We start from the raw sequence: 24877 nt of genomic DNA on the forward strand, positions 1-24877 counted from the left end.
TTTATTACTCACAGCGCCTGCCTGGCAAGCATAAGGTCCTGAGTTCGATTCCTGATACCAAATCAGTCGATCAATCAATCAATCAATCATAATCTAAAAAATACTTTTACCTGTCCAGCAGAAACCTGAGGTATTCAGAGCAGTCTTGCTGTGATCTGGGAGTAAACCAGGGAGGTCTGGAAGCCTCAAAGAATATCCGGGGTGCATATGCTTCCCTCTTTTGACAGCAGTAAAGGAAACACCAAAAAATGATTCTCACAATGAAACAACCATAATATGTAAGGCTTAATAAAGATTACTTGAAGTTAATTGGCTCAGTTTTAACTAAAGTGTCAGACTTGGGGGTGGGTTAGAGTTTAGTCAAAGCTTTTCACCCTGCAGAGGAAAACTGAGACCTAGACAAACTATGGGACTTGCCCAAGGTCCTACAGCTACCCAAGTAGCAGAAAGAATATTAATTAGAATTCAGGTCTCTCTAGCTCTTGATATAATGGCCTCACATTATACCTCTATGACAGTCATGTATTTGAGTCCCTAACTTTTGAAAAACCATATCTGATACAGGTATGTTAGTTAGTGAATATATATTATGGATAAAGGAATAGGGGAATACTATACAGACCTATGTGTATGTATTTTTTCTTTTTTTAAAATTTCCTAAGTACATGTACAGAATGTGAGCACAGCAGATAGGTACTTTGCCAATTTCTCTCTCCTCCTCTCTCAATATTGTTTCCCATTTAAGAAATTTTACTTGAGATATTTCTCAGCTTGTAAACAGTAAACCAAACATTCTCAACAAGTCACTCCCATCAACTATGAATTTCTCTTCCTTTCTGGACCTATTCTTCTAATATTATTTTAGGCCTCTGTGAGATAAAGGCAATCAAAGTAAATCCAGGAAATAATACTGTAAGTTATGTGTAAATATTATGCATCATTTGTATATATATCTCAAAACCTAAACTGAAAGTTCTATGAACATAAGTTTCCCCTGAAATGCTTATCACAAACTACAAACAGATACATATAGTATCTCTTAACAGATGCCTATTGAATGATTATTCATGATGTGATCTTTTCTAGTAGCACTAACTTTATTTTCTTGAATTAATCTGTGGCTAAAAAGATCATCACAAAATTTTAAGTTCTAAAACTTTTTTAAGTCATTTGATGTACAAAGATTTTTAAATTATAATGAAAGTGGACACAGAAGGGAGAAAAAAGAAGGCAAAACACCCAAAATTATTTTACTTGCTTGTTACTGTGCAAATCTTCATTCAGTATTTGTAAATTACAAAAGACAAATTTAAAGTGACTTCTTCCTGGAAATTACTTATTGGATAAGAAATTAATCAGCATGATATTCATCTATAATAATGGAAAGCAGGGAGAAGAAATAAAAACTCAGGTATACCCCAATATGTAGATATTTTAGGCAGTGGCTTTAGTGCTTCGAAGAATTCTCATCTTATGTAAGATATACAACAATTTCATTACTTGAAAATAATGTGAACCAAGTGCAGTTACCATATACATACTACATAAAGATAAACCCACCTGTGTATGAGCCAAAAAGGCAAAAAGATGCTGCAATTTTTTCATTAATGAATTGCATCCATTTAGATTTAATGCTAATACTTGTCTCCTGAAACTGAAAGAGAATAAAATACAATGATTTACATCTGTATGTGTAAGTACATGTGTGTTTTTTAAAATAGTATTTTTGAAAAGCTAAAAGAAAACTGGTTTAAGAACTTACCAACCTCCTCAAACCAAAACTTCACTTATATGATAGTCTTTTGTATAACAAAGTTACCTACGTAACACAGTGAAGAGGGGTGGGGAGAATGACACTAAATACACGCTTGCTGTCTGGTCTTGCAATGGCCTATGTGCCCTCCAACACTGTTTCTATTGTTCTGGGTTAGCAAACAGAAATAGATTATGCTGGTTAACACTGACTGCCTCCTCGATGAGATGTGACTGGATTGTGTTACGGGCTTCATCTATAGGCTCAATGAGCTACTGAGGAGATAGGGCCTAGCGTGCAGCACAGAATTATCATACAGAACATATATAAAGGAACATGAAAGAAGAAAAAAACATCAGAAAAATGCACAAAGATTATTCAGAAAAGAAACAAATGAACAGAAAAAAATATGAGGATGGTCAGTTATACGAAAATTAAAACAAAAGGACAAGCTGTTGTAGTGGCAGTTATCTGTAATTCCAGATACTTTGGAGGTGAAAGTAGGAGGAGGAGGATCACAAGCTGAAGGCCAGCCTAGGAAAATGAAACCAAAAAAATCCCCAAAAGATATTTCCCTAAATGGGAAAAAATTAAAAGGACTAATTACATCAAGCGCTGCCGGTGGTACAAGGTCACACTTAGTAGTGACAGTTATTAGCACGTACATTCAAAATGCTACAGTCTTTTGGGAAGCAATTTGGTATCATCTAAAACCCACACCTGCACATGGATGGAGAGATGTTAATTATGAGGAAAACAATCTAATATTCAGTAATATGAGTATGGTTAAATAAATCATGGCACATTTATTTATTCAGAATGATAAACCACAGATCTGTATTGCCATAATGTTCACACATTTTTAACAAAAATTATTAAGTGATAAAATCAAGTAGCTAGAAAATACAGAAATAGGATTCTCTGCAAATAGTTTCTTAGAGCACTTTTTTTAGAGCAGTTTTTTTGTGTGAGACAGGGTCTCACTATGCAATTCAGGCTGGCCTTCGACACACAATATAGCCCAGGCTGACTTGAATTTGCAGTTATCCTCCTGCCTCAGCACCACCATGCCTGATTGCAAGTATTTATTTATTTTTTTTTTGGTACTGGATATCGAACTCCAGACCTTGCGCTTGCCAAGCAGGCGCTTGTGCTACTGAGCTATATCCCTGGCTGTATTTTTTTAAAAAAGAAAACAATGCAATTGTTTTTGTACTACATATGGATTTATAACTGTAGAAAAAAAAGTTCTGTAATAAACCACACAAAACTGTGAACAAATTACCTTGGGAATGAGTATGTCTGATTTTTACGCTAAATATTTATATATTTATTTTTTAGCCATGAAAAACTTATGTTACGTAAGAAACAAAATATGCTCTCTTCCCATTCTTAGACAGTATTATTGGCTACCATGCAATAACATGCATTCTTTGAATTGTTTTGGAAGTTACAATTGCTTTACATCTCTGCTTTCTCCATCATTTATAAAATGAGATAGCTGGCTAGAAGACCTCTGGTGGTGAGATACTGATTCTTTAGATTTAGGCCTAGTGTTATTTAATGTCTGAAAGTGAATTTTTTAAAAAAAATTCCAAATACTAAACTCAAAACACTTGAATGCTTATAACATATTCTGGGGCTAAGAAATAAACTAAAGCTAACTATAATAGTTTATGAGTCATCTAGGTGGACATAACAACTTATAAAAGCTTGGAACTCTATTTGCAAACATCTTTGGACAAGCTCCATGAATATTTGATTGGTACTGAAGAGAAAATGTTAACTCTATTTTTTATGGGGAAAAGTTCATTGTGGTTGTGTAGCACTATGGATAGCCTTCCTGTACCTAACAATCTGACTTCCTATTTGCTTGATTGCAAAAGAAAATGGATTTGAAAGTAAATTCAGTGACAGGAAAATACATACTTGTTCAGTAACTACCATCTTAGGGTGGGAAGCACAGATGAACTTCTTACAAGGCAAGAAAATAATTGCTGATCTGATAGCAAACTACCTATGAGCACATAAAACTAAGTATGAGCCAGGCACGGCGGCTCAGACTTGTAATCCCGGCACTTAGGAGGCCAAGCCAGGAGACTTGCTCCAAGTTTGAGGCCATCCTGGACTACATAGCAAGACCCTGTTTCAAAAAAAAAAAAAAAAAAAAACCAAAAAAAAAGCCAAGAAAACAAAACAAAAACATCTCAAAAAACTAAACAGGACTCCTTCTAGAGATATATAGGCTAAAAAAATACAGTAAGAATATAATAGAAGCAAAGACATGGATAATAGCAAAGAAGCAGTGAAGGATACAACTTTTTGGAAGAGGATCAAACAATCCCTCTGTTACACTATTAAACATCAAATCACAGAAGTTTTCTTGAAGGTAGTATTTAAATGTAATGTATAATATAAATCAAGTAGAATTTATATAGGTTAACATTTTAATAGTTTTTGAGCATTAAAAGCAGTTTCATTCCAAAATAAGGCAATTTTAGGAAATATTAACCTTTATGGGGGTATGGTGGTAGCTGGGTGTAGTAGTATACTCCTATAAGCCCTGCACTTTTTGAGGCTGAGGCAGGAGGACTGCAAGTGTGAGCCTAGCCTAGGTAACTTAGTGACTCAGCAAGACCCTCTCCCAAATTTAAAAAAATAAAAAGGGTTGGGGATGTAGCTCAGGGTGAAGACCCTGTGTTCAATCCCCAAAACTGCAAAACAAACAAACAATTGTGTAGATAGTTTTTGCCTTCTTATGTGTTTCATCAGCATACATTAATTTTTGCAGTTGAAAAGAAAAGCCTCAAATTTAAACTTACTCTGTAGCCATAAATAACGCTTGAATAACACTGTTCATATAACATGTGTTTCCTAGGTTAATAAGACCAGTTTTCCCAGTTTCAGATTTTCCAGACAGTCTAGACAAGCAAGATGCCAAAGTATTGGATTGAGAAGTCCAGGCACTTTGATTGAGAATCAACTTAATCTTCTCTTCACTGGGCTTAGGAAAATCCTACAAATCACAGAGAAAAACAGTTTAAAAATAAAGTAAAAACTATCTTTGTTACTAAATTAATTGACTCTATAAAGATTTACCCTCCCCCTAATTTTTTTCTTTGCTCCTATTTAGTTTTGAAATCACTGACAGTACTTGGGGATAGTCATTAAAAAATCAAGTTATGTTGCATGACAGTTTACAAGTTGAAGAATCCTTAAGAACCAGGAATTCAAGTCACATTTGAACTATTTATATTCCATATTTGCCAGCAAAATGCATGTAAAATAAAACTTTGAAATCAGTGAGTATGCTGTAGTATGATTCAGAGGTAGCAGAATTTAAAGATTTAAAGTAGTACACAATTGATTAATCTACACAAAACAAATTACTTTCAAATTTTGTGATGAAAACAAGAAATTTTTCCTTTTCAGGAAACCATTAATATTTACTCAGCATTAATTCTTAGAAATAAAAGTCTAAAGTAATTAGGGATAAAAAGTAAGAGGGGTAATTTAGCACAACGACCTCTGACTTCAGAAAATAAAAATCTCATATTTTACCATCTAGATAATTATTATAATGTACAGATTCTCCTTATTAGTGAAGTATGAAGTCATAAGATAAAATGCTCAGTATAAATGATTTCAAACATGAGTAGATCACTGGAGAATGAAGGAAAGTTGGTGAAATCATTTATACTTACATGATTTGCTTTTCTAGGCTGCTATTACAGTTTTGTACACACACCTTAAGGTATTTTAATTTTATTTTAAAAATTTGTTTTTGGTTCCTCTTGTTGATAGCAAGTAGAAAATGCCTTCCTCAGGTTAAGAATAAGTAAACCTTTTTTTGCTTCAGAACCCATATAAGTTATCAGAATTTTCAACATAAAAAGCAGTACAGAAATGAAGAATGGCCATAAGTAGACACAGCCACAATGCTGAAAGACAGTAACATTACTATCAAATTTATGACAAAATGCTCCTGTATGAAATTTACTTCTGAAATGTCAGTGTCACACCAACACCGCACATTAGTTACTTAAAAATCTTGGGACTCAACCAAATTAGTTTGATTTAGCTAATTAAAAAATGAGCATATTTTCAGTTCCTTGCAGATACAGAAGAGAAGCAATGAGAACTTTAATTGTATTTTAAATCTCTAAAAGGGGCATTATTAATAGAATTGCTATCTAATAACATCTGATTATGTCTGGCCAAGTTAAGTTCTCCCATTCTCTTGGTATACTCTGATCACACAACAAATTTACTGAGAACAAAATATCCTTGCTGTGACCCAGAGTTCAGTACAAACAGAATCAATAGTTTCTGGATACACTATCTATACAAAGGTAGAAAACAGGGTAACCCACAAATAATTCAAGTAAAGATCGTGACACTCCTGAAGAGTCTACAGCAGACAGAAATGTAAAAAAGGGAAAATGATGACCAGAAAAGAGAAGTGAGACTACTATTAGGTAAGAAAAGGGAATAAGGGGAGGGGCTGTGAGTGTGGGTACTAGGGACAGATATCAAAATACATTACACACATTGAACCACCTCCCAAAATTGGAAGCCAGGGAAAGAAGACTTAGTAAGGGGAGTGATGCTGGAAGTGATTAAAATGGTCAACATATGTTATGTACATGTATGAACCTGCTGAAATGAAACCCACTAATCTATATAACCAATATGCACTAATTTAAAAAAAGTGAAAAAAGGGAATCAAAGTTATATATTTACTAAATCATGTTTCCTTGATTCTTAGATGTACCTTACATATTTTAACATTGGATAATGGGGTGCAAATCTTATATATTTGTTTGCTATAACCTATCTTTCCAAATAAATTTCCCAAGAGGTATTATAAATTTAATATGTCTTACAATTGATGGCATTACAGACCAAAGAAATAATGGCTATTAATTTAGAAGTGAGAGCAAATGATACATTACTCTTCTAAACATTAGTGAAACCTATTTTTAAATGCATGTTTCAAACAAAAAAACAGGAAGAGTTTCATAAAATTATAAATTGAATAGCTGGTTACAGGAATGTTTTACTATGTTCATCTATTACATCATGGTCTGTAGCTCTACAAATGGTGATATAACTATCATACCTTTATTGCCTCCAGAATAGGTTCATAGAGATCTGGGAATCCAGAGTAATGATACATCATACAGTGTATTAATTCTGTTAACTGCACTAAGAAGGCTGTACTGGAAGGCTGGCCATTACTTTTGAAAGAGTGAACCAAATTAAGGACATGAGGAACAATCTGAAGAGAGAAAAGGACAAGTATTTCTTAATTTATAAATTTGTAACATTCTCCCGCCTATAAGTAGAATATTACATAATAAGCAAATACTTTTCTGAAACTTCAGTCATAGCCTTTTCTTAAAAAAATTACAAAGCTAAAAACCTTGGGAATATTAAGGAAAATCTAGCTTTCAAAGTCACATATGATTGTACTTCCCTTTACTATTCCCCTCCTTGTTCCTATACTCCACGTAAAACACGATCTCAGGTACAACATACAAATCTTAGTCACTGCTGCCATTCTTTTTAAAAAAGCCTGCAGCAGAAAAATGTTAGGGCCATTATACTGGCCAGATTACTCAATAGAAGCAAATTGCAAACAACAACAACAAAAAACAAAACAAAACAAAACAAAAACAAAGAAAACCCCTAGAATTAGGTAAAGAGCTCCATCTAGTGTAAATTTAAAATTTTTCACTTAAAAGAAAATACACTGCATGGTATAAAGTCTACCTAAAAAAATCTTTGAAGTAACATATGGGTAACTAAAACTGTAGGTCAGATAACATCACTTTCCTTTTTGATAAGCATCAGAACAATGTCTCACGTTAGATGGAATATCTTTAATAAAAAACACTATTCCCTACCCCTAAAAAGAGATGGTTCTAAAAATAAAGGAAATCAGAAGTTTCTTTTATTTTAAGAAAATGACACTAAAAAAGAGAAAAATTTAAATGCTCAATGCTTATAAGCATGTAGAAAGTTATTAATATTGATGATCACTACAACAATGTCCTTTCGTTGTAAACTTAGGCTAAGAAGTCAAAAAATATACAATCACGTCTTTAAGAGATTACCAAAATGAAACAAATTCTATTTTATAGAAATGGCCCATTTCATTAGCATGGTATTAGTTTTTTCATCTGATTATTGATTATAATCTATAACCTGATACACCTATTTCTACTTCTTATTGTAAAGGGCATTTTAAATTTTCTTTGTAGAACTTTTTAAGTTGTTGCTAACTCAATAAAAGAGAAGTTGGAGCTTTACTAAGGTCATATTATCAAACAGGAATAATAGCAGTTATAATAATGCCCCAATAAGCTCCCTCCTGCTCCTTAAAAATAATTATATTCCTAAATTAACAGTACTATTTCTGTTCTGCTCTGTTTGGCTTTACTGTTGTACCTGAGGTCTTAAGTTACATTTTATTTACACTAGCTGATATAATCTTATCTCCACCAAAGAAGGTACTGATGTGACTATGACACTAGCAGTTCCTAATGCTATCACCATCAATTCTACATTTCTAAAAAAATCTGAATAATTTTGCTCCCTAAAGCTACATCTATGGGATATTCAGTTGCTAAAATGCCAGAAATATAACATTATTTTGTTTCCTCAGAGGTGAAGAGAAAGAGATAAAAAAAATTTTGAACTAATTATTAAATTCAATTTTGAAACTTCCAAAAACTTCCGTAGAACAGATTTTATTCGGTTGCAAACTGCTGTATCCTACATGATGAAAATCATTCCTGACAAGGAAATAAGACTGACTTCTTTAGTTATGCAGATACACTTTCAAATAGGCATTTACCTTCTAAATATTGTAATGTTCACTGAACATAAGTTACTACGTAACTAATGTATAAAGCCTATTAAATTTGTAACTCGCACATTTTTCTTTCTCCTTTACAACAACTATGTGCCACAGTATCTTTTTAAAATAAAGTTTTCCCAATTACAAAAAAGTGAAATGAAAGTTGGCTGATAGCACACACTGAAACATGAATCGTGGTTTGCCCTTAAATATTCCAAACATACAATGGATGATACTGGTGATTCCAAGGTTTTGCTCATACTTAGCCACACTGTAAACACTGAGTCCTTCACTGAGTTATGTGCAGTTACAGGTGATTTAACTACCACATGACTCACTACTAGACGTCTAAGTTATTTTGAGTACAGGGTCAAGCTGTACATAGCACTAGGCACTAATTTGGTCTTTGCTTTTAGGTTTAGTAAGCCAGATTAGTTTCAGAGTTGTTTTTCAAGTAAGTGATTTAATACTTGTTTAATTCAATAGCCACATATTTCAAAGTTAAACAATGTTATTTCAATGTTTTCCCAGAAAAAAGATGGGAAAAGCAATGTAAAAGGTAAGGAGATATCTTTAATCTTTTAAAAAAAATTGTGAGCAATAAAATAGATTTAGAATGTATCCTAAATGACTTAACCACAGAGATTAAGGAATACCCTCAGTGTGATGAGTAATAAATGGTAATGGTAATTAAGTGGTAATTTAATGGATCATTAAATTATTTTAGACTCTTCTTCCTAGAAATTTTGAAAACTATTTTTTTCTCTTCAGTTGTGCCTGAAGACAAGAACAAAGTGATTCCTTCTTGATTGGAAAACTTTGCGAGTATACGCTGTTACATTTTCTGAAGTCATAAGTTTGTTTATATAACAGGTAAAATGTTACCACTTCATACTAAATTCACAAAAATTAGGGCAAACAACTGCATAAATCATTCATCCTAAATGATAATGTGCAATGTAATTACTTCTTAGTAAGGTTTACTTACTACAAAGCTTGTGGATTTTCCCCCAGTGGAAATTAGGTGATGAGCAACCTATGTGATTATATGGCTGGTTCTGTGACTAGTTATGTTTCTAGCTAAAAATTAACAACTGGGATTTTGTACTTCTTTATTAGTCTCCTCTGAATTTTGATACAGTGGATCAGCATCCGCAGGATTTTTACATTGTGGGTACAATGACATGTGAGATACCAGTCCAATAAAGTTAAGGAGCAAACCTTGCAGGAAGCGGGTAACCACATGAAGACACTGTTTTCGTGTGAGGCCCCAGGAAGGTCAGTGGACAGCTTCCCAAAGTGACATTGTACCATTCGTCACCTGTAGTAACTGACAGTCACATCAAATCAAAACCAGCAAGAGAGCTGGTTTAAAAGGGTAGGATCTGGATATATTTAAAGGTGGCATGAACAGCATTTGTGGGACATGAGGTAACAGAGAATATGAAAGTGTAGCTCTGGGGCTATAAAGCCAAGACTGATGTTTTCATGGTTCTGCAATTTGAAAGCAGTCAGTAGTTTTCAGCCATTTTAATCCTTCTACATTGCTCCCATGGGTCACAGACATCCATCAGAGACATCCCCCATGGAGGGCACTAACTTTCAATTGCTGGCAGTGGTTGTAAGTGGGTCACTTTGGGCAAGACACAAAACACTCTGAAAACAGACTCCTAGGAAAGAAATCTCACAATCTCAATTTTTAAAGAAATCATAAAGTTATATCAAAATAGTTAAGATTTTAAGATGCATCTATGATCTTTTCACTTTATACAAATGTGACTCAATAGTAAACTTAAGTTTTGAAAATAAGACTTCTTCAGCGTAGAAAGCTTGTGTCATAACTTACCAGATGGAACGCCTCTGGAGAATGCTGAAAACTAAGCAGCATGTGAGAAAGAACTGCAAGAGCACCAGGTCTCACAAGTGGAAACCAAAGTCGATTAAAAACCTTCAAAATAAGACCACATCTTAAAAGTTTGTAGGAAAATTAATAGCTCAATCAGTACTTATTTCCGTAGGGCTAAAAACTGTTTATGTGAATATTCCCCCTCTCGAAATCATAACATATATAGTTCAACTTTAGGGGAAGGAGGAAGTTAGGAAATAAAATGACTAAGATAAAGGACAACTGAATGGCCTAAACAATTCTCAAAACTCCCGATTAAATGAGAATCTGTCAAACTATGTTCCTACAGTGAAAGGTCTAAACAATTCTCAAAACTCCCGATTAAATGAGAATCTGTCAAACTATGTTCCTACAGTGAAAGGTTCCTGGTCTACATGAAAGGTCCCTGGTCTACTACTCATTCAGTTCACTCAATAAACTTTCATTTAGCACCTACTATTGCTCAGTACTATTTCAGGCACTGGAAAAACAATAATGGCTCTGATAATCTCTATCTTCTAGGGCTTACAAACTAGAGTATATATAGAGACATAAAATAACATACAATGTTAAGTGCTATATAAAATGTAAAGCAGGATATGAAGAATAGAGGGGGATGGGAGGGCTATCTGGCTGTACCATCTACCACCCCATTGATTGCCAGGGTTAATTCAGCTGATCTGGCTGGCTAAGCTGGTGTTGCCTTCCTCTTTCACCACTCCATGTGCATTCCTCCCAAAGCTGTGTGCTCGGTTGAAGAGCACGACCACTCCTGATACAGGAGGACTTTTTCCTTGGTTAAGAATATTGAAGTAGCTGCTAGAACCACCAAGAAAGCTCTCAAGAACAGAGGGGTTTAATATTGGCAGAGGGGTCTGCTATTTTACATAGGGTATTCAAAAAATGTCTCATGAAAAAGGTGACATCTGAGTATAAAACTGAAGGTAGTGAGATAATCCTGGAAGACACGTAGGAGAACACCGGAAGCACAGCAAACAACACTGCAAAGGCCTGGAGTACTCCCCACTGGTGTGACATAGACATACTGAGGGGACAGTGTAAGGGAAGCAAGAGGCTAAGACAAGAACAGTGGGAAACGGGATCAGAGAAGCAGCACTGGGCCACACCATGTACAATCTTGTGTGATACCTACTTGGCGCTAAGGCAGGAGCAAGGAAACTGCTGCAATCAATGCAACAAGAGATGATAATTAAACATGGACCAGAGCAGTAGTGACATAACAGGTTAAAAGTGCTAAGATCCTGAACCTATTTTAAGGGTGGAGTTAGTGCATTTGCAGGATATGGCTTGAAAAAGAAGGATAGCTCAAAGTTTCTGGCTTGAGTGAAGAAGGTTGAAGAAGCCATTTATGAAGGTGGGCAAAACAGAGTTAGGGAGGTAAAGGAGTTAAGACTGTGGATACGGTGAATTTGAGATCCAAGTATAGCAGCTGAACAGATAAGAGTACAAAGGACAATAATGAATGAGACATATGAATCTGTGAGTAATTCAGGTAGAGACCTTATTTTACATGGGACATCTATGCTATCAGTACGGATTAAGAAGAAAGTGAACCGAAGACTTAACTTTAAGGTAGTGTAAAAGTTAGAAAGAATACAGAGAGGTGGACACTAGTATACCAGTGAAGCAGGACAAAAACCAAGAGAAAGCTGGGGATATAGCTCAGCAGCACAAGCATCTGCTTGGCAAGTGTGAGGTCCTGAGTTTGATTACCGGTACCAAAAAAAAAGAAAACAAAAAACCCAAAAAACCAAGAGACAATATGTAATGCCCTAAATATTAAGGACATTAACAGTTGTTTTAAGAGAGGTGAACCAGTTATGTCAAATGCTGCTCACAGGTCAAATGAGAAGAGCCCTGAAAAATGATTAGAGATAAATCTGATAGAATACTAAGGGTAAAAGCTTGGTTAACTGGATTCAAGAAATAATGGGAGGCAGGTATGATGTTATATGCCTGTAATCCTAGCTATTGAGAAGGCTGAGGCAGGACAACTGAAAGTTTGAGCCTGGGCAACTTGGTGAGACTCTGCCTCAAAACAAAAAAAGCTGGAGGTATCTTACTGCTTCCTGAGTTCAATCCCTAGTACTAAAAAACAATAACAATAAAACTGATAATGGGAAGAATGTACTTTCAAATTAAATAGAAATAATTCACAGAAAAATTATTTTAATTGCCTATATTTGAGTGGCATCTAAAAAATTTCTAAAGCCTATTCAAAACAAAATTTAGAAAAGGAATATACTCAAAATTAGATGTCTTAAAGCAGACAATCCAAAGATTAAAATATTGATTGTACGAGCCCGTACACGCTAACAGATTTACAAACTCCCACTTACCAGTTCTATTTTCAGCAATGTAACATCTATCAAAATAGTAAACTTCTGAACAGCTGCTAGTCCTTTCAGGAGTGCAATAACCCATGTATCCACATGCTGAGCCAGGGGCCAGGACAGCCAGTCAATCATTCTGAAAGTTAGAAGAAAACAAAGTCTCATACTAAAATATTTTCAACATTATTTTGTTAGGAAAATAAAAGTTACAGTAGATAACCATACTAAGGAAGCTAGTAAGAACCACTAAGCTTGCTAGTAACAACCACTGAACAAGATGTGGAAAAGCTGTAATGGGTGCCTATCCTCAAGGAATTTCTAATTTTCTGAGTGTACAGTTCCTTATATTCAACATATTAAAAATGTGCTGATGTCTCATAAATGCAAAATTTAAAATTTACGCTATGTAGCCATCAGTTATTTATTATGCGAACTTACTCTAAGAAGAACAGGTGAAATAAGATATCAGAACTAAGACAAGGGTGTCAGCCAAGATTTCTCCTTCCTGGTGAGTACAGTCTAATATGTAATACACTATTAAAAGAGGCTATATTTTGAATTGTGAAACAGGTGTCTTCATCTCTTTCAAAATCCTACAATACAAAGACAATATAAGAAAACCTCAAATACTTAAAAAGGCACTGAATGTACAAATATGCTAATGGTCACATTTTCTATTAATGAGTATTTTTCTTCTTGAATATCAACCCAGTTCAACAGAAAAAAGACAAAGCAGGATACTAAAGCTAGACCTTTGCTGAAATGATTGGTATAACTCTTTTGGAAAGCAACTGGGACAAGTATTCATGTTAGTTGACCTGGGAATCTAATTTTGGGAATTATACATGAAGAAAATAGTAGGGAAGTTGGAGTGACTGGTTTAAAAATCTCAAGTCACAATTTATTAGCTGGGAACTCTAAATTCCTTATTCTCTGTCCATGTATCAATGTCCTCATTTCTAGATTTCAGGTAAGCGTGCTTATTTTACAATACTGTTGTGAAGATTAAATGAAATGTAACACTGGAAACATTGTGAATGTCTCTCTCCTACCAAATATTAACACATGATGATTGTATATAATGTCAAATACAAATACTTTGATGGTATACAATGTCAAATGTAAATATCGGAAATATAAATCTGTGATCAAAATAGCAATGACCATGTTAAAAGGACTAACATACAAACTGATTTTATTTTTGAAAACACTGTTTTATATCTATGCTTGTACTGGGGGGTTATCTTTATCAAGAGTTTTGCTTTTAAGATTAAAACATCTCAGTAGACATCAAGAGTGGTCCCAAAGTGCAAATGCATTATTAACTATAAGTTATCTGTTTGTCCTTCCATTACCTATACAAATTTTATTTCTTTTCTTGTTTTACTGGCTTCTTCCAACAACGATGGCTAAAAATCCTTAAGGCAGTCCCTGATAGCCTGCTCCACATTTTTCAACTATTACAAGGTTGCCGTTCCACATATATAGAGAAGAAAAAAGAAACAGCTTGTACGCATGTGTAAAGAGCATTCACAGCGGCACTGTTTATGATATGGAAAAACTACAATAAACCTAAATGACCATCAATAAGGAAAGGCAAAGTATAGTACTGATATTGCAGAACACTACTAAAAGTTTTAAAGAGTGAGGCGGATTTATATGAAACTATCTATGGCAATCTAAAATGGAAAGATTGTGAAATATTGTTAAATTTAAAATACTAATATATTTTTAAAAATCTATTTTTGCTTAAGAGAAAATCGTATTAGTACATATGTAGAAATATGCACACAAAAAATAATGTGGTAGAGGGGAGGGGTATGTGTGAGCACCTCTCTTTGGCTCTGTGGAGTCTTCACCCTGAGGGGAACGGCACTAACACAGCACAATCAGACCAGACTCAAGGCCATCCCCCCTATAATTTAGCTACTGAGTACTGGTAAAGGGTGGGAGTGGACACGAAACAGAAACTCCACTTGGCAATGGCTCTTTATTTGTAATTAGTAAGCCTTTTCTTCTACTTTTGCTTTTGGCTTCCCATTTCATAAGCCTCCACTCTCTATTATCCCAGACATACCAATTTCATGACCAATCTTAAATAAACATTACAGGAGTATTACACAAATTAGAAGTTGCTATGGTTTGAACGTTTGTGGCCGTCTAAAATTCATGTGCTCAAACTGAATTCTCTATGTGTGATATTAGGAAGTGAGGCCTTTGAGAGGTACCTAGGTCCCGAGAGCAGAATTCTCATAAATGGGATCAGTGCCCTTATAAAAGAAGCTGAAGGAAGTTCCCTGGCCACTTCTCCCACATGAGTACAAGAGACGGCACCATCAAGGAGTAACTGCACCTTATCTGCTATGTTGTGATTTTGGACTTTTCACCCTTCAAAACCATGAGAAAAAGAATTTCTGTTAATTGACTACCCAGTTGCAGGTATTTTGTTATAGCTGCCCAGAAAGACATAAATTGTTCATAAAACAAATACTTACATGTCTATTACACAGCAAGTACTGTTTTAGGTGCTGGACTGTAATAGTTTCTGCCCTCAATTTTAAAAAAAAACATCAGGAAATTTGTTAATGGTCACACAATTATCAAATAGTGGTACTGGTATCTGAACTAACATCTGCCAAGCACTTAATGCTATGCTTTTTTGTCACACTGTAATTACCTATCAGTTCTGCTTCAATTTGATTAGACTTGTATAAACCCTACTCCTCTCAGGCACAGACATTACAGGATTATTTTTTATGGTTAAGGGGAGTAATCATATTTATCATGTATTGGTTATTACCAGTTTGAATTCTAGAAACATTTTACTTTTTATTGAATTCCTTACAATTTTAAAGAATATTTTAACTACAGTCATTAGCTATATATTTCAAGTCTTATCTCCTGCATTAGACTATAAACTCAGTAGCAATGACCTTGTTTGAACTGTACACAGTTTTGAACCTCCAGTATTTAGTAGAGTGCCTGGCATTGAGTAGGAGCTGATTTGCAGTATAAATGAAAGTATTTTTCAATAGCTAAAAAGAAAAAGCATGCAACTTTAAGAACTTAACATTAAAAAAGGCAACATTATGAAAGGCAATAAACAAATCTAATCATAATGTCTGAGGAATAAAATCAACTTCCACCTTCACATGGCAGCCTGATGGCTATATCTAGCCTTCAGCACTTCTTGTCCCAGTGTTTGAAAACTTAAAACCTTTTTACATAGAAAGCTGGATTTCAGGCTTCTTTTGAAAATTTAGATCAAACCAGACTGCACTCAAATTTTCTTATGGTAAAAGGAAACCAAACTTGAGGATTGGTTTTAGAAGGTGCTTGGGTACCCCACTGGCTATCATTACAAGTGCAGTTGGCTTGTTTCATACTTTATGTTATCTGTCTGGTCCCAGAATGGTGTTTATATTTTCATATCTTTGGATTACAAAAAATGACCTTGAAGCATGGAAAGTGCTACATTTTGAGATACACAGGACTTAAAGCTTTCCATCATTCAGGCTGCAACTAGAATGAGGTCTACAATAAGAATTGTGGAAAGAACTAAATTCATGAACCAATGTACCACAATATAGGAAGAAAATCTTAACAGCACAATGCCACAGGACCAGAATTTCAAGAATATATACAAAAATATTAAGATGAAAATACAATCATATAAGGCAAGAACATCACTATAAATTAGTAGTGATAGATGCCACTCAACAGGACAAGATTACCTATAATATCTATTTCACAAATCTTGGAAATTAAAGATTGCCTGAGCAATACATAATAGTGACAGTTAAATTGATTCCATTAAGTTTAAGAGCAAAAAGAAGAATGAAGAAAAATTAGGTGGAAATTCCTTTTCAAACACTGAAATGAAGAGGAAGAAAAGGTGGAAAAAAATTAAAGTTTCTAGAGTTTGTGTTACAGAGCATGGCATTAGTAAACATGTAGCTTGCTGGGAGCCCAACATAAACACTTCAGTCCACGTTACTGGTGATTACTCGTGTGTGGGTGCACACACACACACACACACACACACACACACACAATAATTATACAACAAACACAGGCAGACATAAAATAGGAACAGATAGATAAGAAAGGCTCAGAAAAAAGTCACTGAAATAATAAACTCAATGGTTGCAATAGTAATAATCTGGGTAAGATATAAAGGATAGAAACAGCTGTGGTCATCCTTTGCCTGCTTTGCTACTTTCTGCCCACCACATACTCCTTTCTCCTCTGTGATGCCTGTTTGCCGGCCAATAATGCCCTGAAACCTCTATAAACTGTGAGCCAAAATAAACCTTTCTTCCCTTTACTTTCGGTGTTTGGGATTTTGTCTTAGCAACAAGAAAAAAATAACTAGGACAGAATTTGGTACTGGGAGTGGGCTGTTGCTGTGACTTTATTTGACCATGTGTTTCAGGAGCCTTTGGAAATGTCTTGTGGGAAGAGTTTGGAAAGGTTTGGAGATGCTTGCTGAAAAAGCAACCTTTAAATCCCTGAGCTGTTTGTCTCTAGAATTCAAACATTTCAGCAAATGCTTGCTGAAAAAGCAACCTTCAAATCCCTGAACCTCCAAAATGGGGAGATTTTGGTTAGAGCTCAGAAGACCAGACAGCTGATAGAAATGCTGACAATAAAGACCAAGGTTGGGAGGTTTCTACTGGGAAGAAAGACTGCATTTGTTGAAGGACTCCAGAACATGTGTGTTTTGCCTTAGTAGCAAGTTTGTCTACATTTTGCTCACGTCCAGAGATATTGCCTGAGACTGAGACTAAGGGTGGAAGACTAATTCACCTTGCAGAAGAAATTTCAAGGCAATCTAAGGTTGAGGTGGTGACATGGCTACTGCTGATGGCTTTTTGACAGATTTATGTTGAGAATCAGGAGCAAAAAGCCCAGTGGAATGATTGAAAACACTACTGCTTTTGTACTAGTGCTTTTGCACTACTGGGCAGTTAAAAAATTTTTAAGTTTAATTATCTTAAGTGGCTTTTGCATCACTGTACAATTTTAAAAGTTTTAAGTTTAATTTTCTTAAGTTTAATTATTATCTGCCTTGATATTCTTCCACATAGGTACTATATTCACAGGTGCTCCCTCATTTCCTTCATGTATTTGTTGCCATGGTCACTTCAGTGAAACCCTCCTCATCCATCTTACTCAAAATTGCAAACTGTTTCCTTATGCCTTTTGCCCTTTCTTGTCCACATCTTCCTACCAAAACACTCATTATCCAACACAGTAAATTATTTTTCTTATCATATTTGTGATATAGCCTAAAACAAGATCAATTTTAAGATATATAATTAGTTAAGTACCACTAAGGCAAGAAAAGTTGTGTCAGAATAATTAGGATACCCATGATTGGTCACTTCCGCATTTTAACATCTTTGAAATTAGGATACACTTGGGAATGTTATCAGATTACTCTCTGCATCTCCAACTAGAAAATAAGCCCTTGAGGACAGATTTTTTATCATTCTGTTCAGGATAGTTTGAATACTCACCAGCCCTTATGGTGTATGTTCAATGTATGTGATTTGAGTAAGTCAATGAATGATTGACTAAAAGTCTAAAAATCCTGAGAGGGACAACTAACATTGAATTTATACCTAGAAATATACACTAAAACTGCAAAAACATTAAAGAAAAAGAAAAACATAAAAATTACCAGAGAAGGGTAACTAATTACAGAAGAATGACAATCAGATTGACTTCCCTTTAGCAGCAACGAACACTCAAAGAATTATTTGCAGCATTACTTACAAAATGTTAAAGAAAGTTATCAAATTAGAATTAATATCCTGTCAAGTCATCTACATAAGACTAATGGTCTAAAAACAAATTTCAAACAGACAAGGACAAGAGTGTATTACCCAGTAAGCCCAGCTGAAAGAGAAAGTAAAAGTATTTTGCTGGGGGAAAAACTCAAATTACAGGAAACAACAAAGAAAAAAGAAGTTAAAAATATATGTTGATAATTCCAACTTATGTCTGTACAGTAAGTACATATACACGTATGCTTTGGGTTTTAATAAATGTTAAATTGAAAATGGATCTGTGAATTACTGAGATGCCTGTCAATGCTATAAAAAAGTAAAAAGGTCATTCCAATTAATATGTAGAATCTTTATATATTCGGTTCCATGATTTTACTTTCCAGTATTTAAATTTTTATTACTTAGAAAGTATAACAAAATATCTGCTCCTTTCAAATTTACCATTACTGTTGATAGTGTCAAGAAGAAGTACCTGCAAAGAGCTTGGGTCATACTTGCATCTTTTACATTTGGATCCGTGGTAAGACTCCTGATGAGAACTGTAATCATCTGAAGAGGAATATGCTGAACAAGGCTTGCCAATGCTACAGAAGGTTCAAACGATGCATCTAGTTTTTCAATTAAAAAGAAAAGAAATATGGCAAGAAAGTTCAAGTAAAGTATTTAAAAAACACTGCCAAAAATATACATATTTGCAGCAAAGGTCAGGAAGCAGTTATGCTACACATGGTGGACAGTCATTAATAAATAAAGAACACTGATTTATGAAAAAAAGATTACAAGTGAACAGCAATGATTACTCATTTCTATAGATTAAAATACTGAATTATAAAAACTGCTATCCACTAACTGCCATTCTGGTCTATAAATTTTTTTTGCACTCTTTAATATTTACTATTAAGCTAAAACATTCATTTGCCAACCAGTAGTCAGAAAAAAAATGCAACGTATCAATTCCTATATTAAAAGCTTCAAAGTCATTTAAACCTGTTATAGTAGTCATTATGTTGTTCTAAAGAAAATATTAAAACTAAGTAAAAATTATGGTGAATTTGGGTAGTTTGCTTAAATTATATAAAAACTAAGCAAATTCAACATGAGCACCTTTACTGCTATAATTGAAAAACTTAAGAGGAAAATCTAACACTGTAAGATGACCAATACAAATACTATAAATATATATGTGATGTATTAAATTCATCAGAATGCATGGAGCTTGTTAAAACTCCATCTTTATGTCTAGCTTTTAAGATAAAACGAGGACACCTGCTTCACAAGTTCAAATTTGCAGCCCTGAATAGAGGGAATGGTTGTACCAAGTAAAGAGGAAATGAACCTGGTTTTTGACCCACAACTTCACAACCTACAGATCTGAAAGCTCCAAAGCTTTTAAGAACACAGATGCACAGGTGAAATTCCTGAGTGAGAAAACATTCTCTAGCCAAGAACCAGTTGACTCGTCCCAGTTCCTGAGGATGGAGTTCAGGGTACACCTATTTATGTCTTCATCGTCCCCCTTTCCTCATTCTACCTGTATCCCCTCTCTAGCACACTACTGTAGACAGAAAATACCAATATTTAAAAATTGCACATTTAAATGGGATAATCTAGTAACAGAACTGCACGATCCACGAATTAAAAAAGTGGAGGAATTAAAAAACGTAAAACAGTCATTACAACAAAACGATAGAGTCGCATACAATAATAATGTGGTGCTGTAAACATTATACTACCATTAGTCACTAATGAATGGAGCTTTACAGAGTAGTTGTCATCTTCAAGGCATTCCATAATTTGAGCAGAGGCTGGGTAATTAACTTGTTTATTAACAAAGGTGACCTAGATGTTTTTAACTTTTAAAATAGGCACACTGGCTGCTTTTTAGGTAGGTAGTGATATTCTGAATAAAGCTTCGTATTGAAATAAAATTTTGAATGAGGATATTAAGAATCTTTACATGGTGGGACAGACTAACACTGAATGTCAGGAGATAGTCGCCTAAATACAACGACCCTCACCTGTGGAAGAGATGCTCGCAAAAACTTCTTGCAGGGAAGGCAGCAGTGTGGCAGGCTCGGCCTTCCAGATGTTCTGTAGCAAGTTACTCACTTTCGTTACCTGGGAAACGTATTCCCGCAGCTCTTTCTCCTGGGTGGACACGCACTGAAAATGGCCTATCGTCCGAACCAGCTGTTGACAGAAGGTGATGGACAATTTCCCTTTGGGGATGCACTGCACGAAGTCGGTCAGCAGGTCGCTCAGTCGGGCACACAGCTGCGGCTCTGGCCTTTCGCATACCATCCTTAACACCTCCACCTGCAGCAAGCTGAACAGGTCCAGCACCGACGGGCAGCTCATGATCAGCTTGAGGCCATTGTGAATGTAGTCCAGGATGACCACGTCCTTCCTGTCCAGCGAGTGATAGCCTTGCTGAAGGAGGCCCAGCACGAAGGTCTTGTTGAAGAAGGACTCAAACTCTGGCCGGTGGTACCGCGCGTAGGCCTCTAGCACCTGGTGCCCCACTTGCCGCTGGAAAGGGTCCTGGCCCTCCAGGATGAGCCGGGTCGTCAAGTCAAACATGGCCTCGCACTGCGCCTCGTCCAGCCAGTGCTCGGCCGATTCCACCACCTTCCGCACGATCACCCGCTTGAGGGGCAGCGGGTGCGAAGAGCTCACCAGCCCCTCCAGGATCTTGTCCATTGTCGCCACGCTGCAAGGCCAGCGTCAGGGTATCGGGAGCCGGCGGCCGCAGCCCCGAGGTGGGGCGGGAGAGCCCCGGAGCGGAGGTGAAGTAGGAGCTTCGCAGCAGCGGGACCGGCCACCGCCACCGCCGCCTCAGCAGCCACATTTATCGGGCAGGGCGGGCCATCCAAGCCGGGGCGCGTTAGGAACATACACCACCCGCGGCGGGCCTAAGTGTAGCGCCTGAGGCCCGAACGCGGCGGCCACCCCGGGCCCGAGGTCCCTCAGCATCAGCGCGGAGGAGGCAGCAAGGCTCCCCGCTTTCGCCGAGCGCTCAGGACCCGGGGCTGCGAGCCGGCGGGTGGAGGGGGCCGCCTCGGGGTCCCGGCGGATCGAAACAAGAAGCCGGCCAGGGGCTGAGTCAGGAGGCGCTGTCACAAACGGTGCCGGAATCAGCCGGGGAGAGGAGGCGGAGATCACCTTTGACCCGGATATGGAAGTGTAGCAGACCGGAAGTGAGGTCCCAAGAGCCTCTCGAAAGGCCCGCTTTTTGTCCTCTTCGCAGCCCCTCCCCTCCTCTGCTCAACGCCCTCCCCTCCGCCGTCTGGCCGTGTCCTCTCCCGGCGCACACGAGGGGCCGCCCCCGGTTGAGTATGGCCGGTTGGCTAGCGTCACTGGAAAGCGTGTGTGGAGTCACAGGAGCGCTTCCGGGAGAAGCCTCCCCAGGCGGAAGTTGTACAGGTGACGGGGCCTTGAGGTTCCCACCGCTGGTTCTCTTCGGGGTCTTCTGGGTCAGGTTACTTGTGAGAACCGGAAAAGGCGCTATTTCTGCAATGTCTTGTAAATGAGAAAGTTTTGGAAACGTGAAAAGGGCAGCCTGGACTGCATAGCTATACCCTGTCGCGAATAAAAAGAATTTTTAAAATGCGCTAGAGAGGCCGAAAGCGACTGGCTTTCTCGCGCAGCGTGTTTGCCACAGTAGGGACGATATTGGCAGTGACGTACAGTACATTTAACGAGGATTAGTATCCGTGGAGGTTTGTAGTGTTAGTGACAGGCGAACATCCAGTTAGCTTTTCATATTTAAATTTGTAAGCTGCCCCTCAAATGGTAAGGAAAATTAAAAAAAAAGTACATACACAAATATATATAGTGATATAAATAGGCGGTGAATGTTTAAATTTTTAAACATTACAGTAAGACACATTGTCATTAATTCCCCTTAAAATGCGCTTCTGCCTTAGAATACACATTGTTCTTGCGACATTTTGAAGCTGTTCTGGAAGTCCCCTTTCATGAGTTTCTACTGTGTCTGCATCAAAAAATCCCATTGTCCAATATGAGTCATGTATGTATTCTTTAAATTCCAAAGGTTCACAATAAGAATTCAGATTTTAATTAGCCTTAACATTGAAAAATGTTACTTAATTAGAATTCCTTTCAGAATTGCTTCATGTAAATAGCTAAATTAGATATTAAAATGCAGGCAGACAGGGACTAGGAATTTGAGAAAGTCAGCACAGAAGATGAGACACGCAAAGATTATGGCAAATCTGAAGAGACCCAGGCCTGCAAGCCTTCCTAGGGATAAATACCAATTTCAGGTTATACTTAAGTACTGCCACCGTTTTAGTTAAATCCAGCTAGGTCTCAGATGCATAGGTGGGTTACCAGAACATCTGAACCAATCCCTTTCCAAGGATGCCTTTGTTGTTTCCATATACCCTTGCTACATAATTCGTTTCCTTATTGGATCAGTATTAGCTAGGCGACTATACTTTAATCCTATAGGTTGATTGTAGTTTGACCACATTGTGAGTTTTGCTGTATAAATTACCCCTGACAAAGGTCCTCAGTGGCCACACATTCCTCGGACCCCTTTTTGAAATCCAGAAGTTTTCTTCTGGTTTCCAGTAAAACTCTCCTAACTTCCTCCTTTAGTTCGAAATATCATTTCTTGATGTGAGACCAAAAATTAGGCATATCTGACATCTAACAGGTTGGGAGTGATTTTTCCCATAACAAATACAGTTGTGAAATCAGACATTAACATCCTATAATACAGACAAAAATTTAAATAGTTTAAAATATACAGAAGGAAAAAAATCTGAGGTGTAGTTTCAGTTTGCTAGCCTTTTTCTGTTTTGGTTTTTACTAATTTGCAAGCATAATGACATTAATATATTTAGCACATTGATTGGGATAATCTTTTTAAATTTTCTGTTTGTTTGTTTAGAAACAGGGTCTCTCTATGTAGTTCAGGCTGGACTTGAACTCACTATATATCCCAGGCTGGCCTCAAACTTGTGGTGATCCTCCTTCCAAGTGGTGGGATTCCATGGTGGGTGCCACCATGCTAGCTGGTTAGGATAATCTTAATAGCAATTTAGAGGAAACAGGAACTGGAAAGGAGAAAATGATATCAATTTGATTTGTAAGAAGAGACTGAAGATAGAAGTGAGGTAATTGATGCATCTAAAAGACAGTCATGGCCAAATAAAAAAATGGCTGTCCTATTTCAAATAGAACTACAGGGAAGTTTGGCTTTAGTGGAGTTAGTGATACATTGGAATACAAATATAGGAAGTAAAGTATTAGGAAGGAATGGTAAGATAATGGGTTAGAGATGGAAAAGATTTAGAATTAGTTTTTGCGTTAAGTTACAAACAGGATAAAGATTTCTGAATAACAGCAGTGAAATGATTACTACGGAGCAGATAGGAAAAGTATTGTTTAGTTAAAAACTTGACAGATTGCTTTGAATCATCCATAGAATTTCCCTTCTCTGCTATATAACTTCGGAAATTAAATTTGTATGTAAAAAAATAATGTAATTAGTTTTCAGTCTACGTAGTACACGTTACATACTTTTATCCTGTTTGCCTTCCAGAAGCTCTGTGACCATAATATACTTCTGGAGTGACATATACATGAAATAAAGTAGTATATTTGTATGCCAAAGTATTCAAAACACAGTTTTTTTCTTTTGGCACTTGTAAAAATGCATATAATGTGCCCTTCTATGGTTATAGGATTTCAGTAGAAGGTGGCCAATTTTAATTTATTTTATAATATAACTAAAAGTTATATGACATTACTCTGTTCCTGTTAAAGATTTTAAAATACTTTAAGAAATTCATGGAAGGGTTTTGTTACACTGAGCTGTACCACTAGTCATTAGATTAGTGTATTTTGCTAAAGGCTTTAAGATTTTGTGTAAAGATTTAGTTTATACCCCCAATTGCTAATTAATTAGTTTTAGAAGTATGTTAGATATAAGAATGGGAGCTAAGTGCTGAGGATGGAAGAGAAAAGCAAAGGATAGGGAATTATCATTTATTAAGTATGCTCTATGTGCTTGGGACCCAGTGTATTATACTTCATCCCTGATTCTCAAAACAAACTTTTATAAGTTGATGTAGGTAACTGAATTTTATAGGTAATATAATGAAATCGTAAGAGGTTAAATGCACAAGTCTGACTCCAGGGCTTCTATTATTTCCATCATAACATTAGGTGAGAAGTATATATGTGTGTATATAT

At 36.3% G+C, this 24877-nt stretch overlaps 1 protein-coding gene across 1 annotated transcript in view; it reads right to left on the bottom strand.

Annotated features, from left to right (window-relative positions):
* Usp38 (ubiquitin specific peptidase 38) overlaps positions 1-21812 on the bottom strand; it is a 34664-nt gene extending 12852 nt beyond the window's left edge. The window contains exons 1-8 of the mRNA XM_005400854.2: positions 20671-21812; positions 19125-19260; positions 12864-12993; positions 10465-10566; positions 6876-7034; positions 4576-4769; positions 1561-1654; positions 111-217 (exon numbers count right to left, since the gene is read on the bottom strand). Coding sequence (XP_005400911.1) covers positions 111-217; positions 1561-1654; positions 4576-4769; positions 6876-7034; positions 10465-10566; positions 12864-12993; positions 19125-19260; positions 20671-21352 — 1604 coding nt within the window. The 5' untranslated portion in view covers positions 21353-21812. The remainder of the gene's footprint in view (positions 1-110; positions 218-1560; positions 1655-4575; positions 4770-6875; positions 7035-10464; positions 10567-12863; positions 12994-19124; positions 19261-20670) is intronic.
* Between the last annotated feature and the right edge of the window lie 3065 nt (positions 21813-24877).

Source organism: Chinchilla lanigera, unplaced genomic scaffold (genome assembly GCF_000276665.1).
Source record: "Chinchilla lanigera isolate Chin_1 unplaced genomic scaffold, ChiLan1.0 scaffold00070, whole genome shotgun sequence".
In the NCBI taxonomy this organism is placed as follows: Eukaryota; Metazoa; Chordata; class Mammalia; order Rodentia; family Chinchillidae; genus Chinchilla; species Chinchilla lanigera.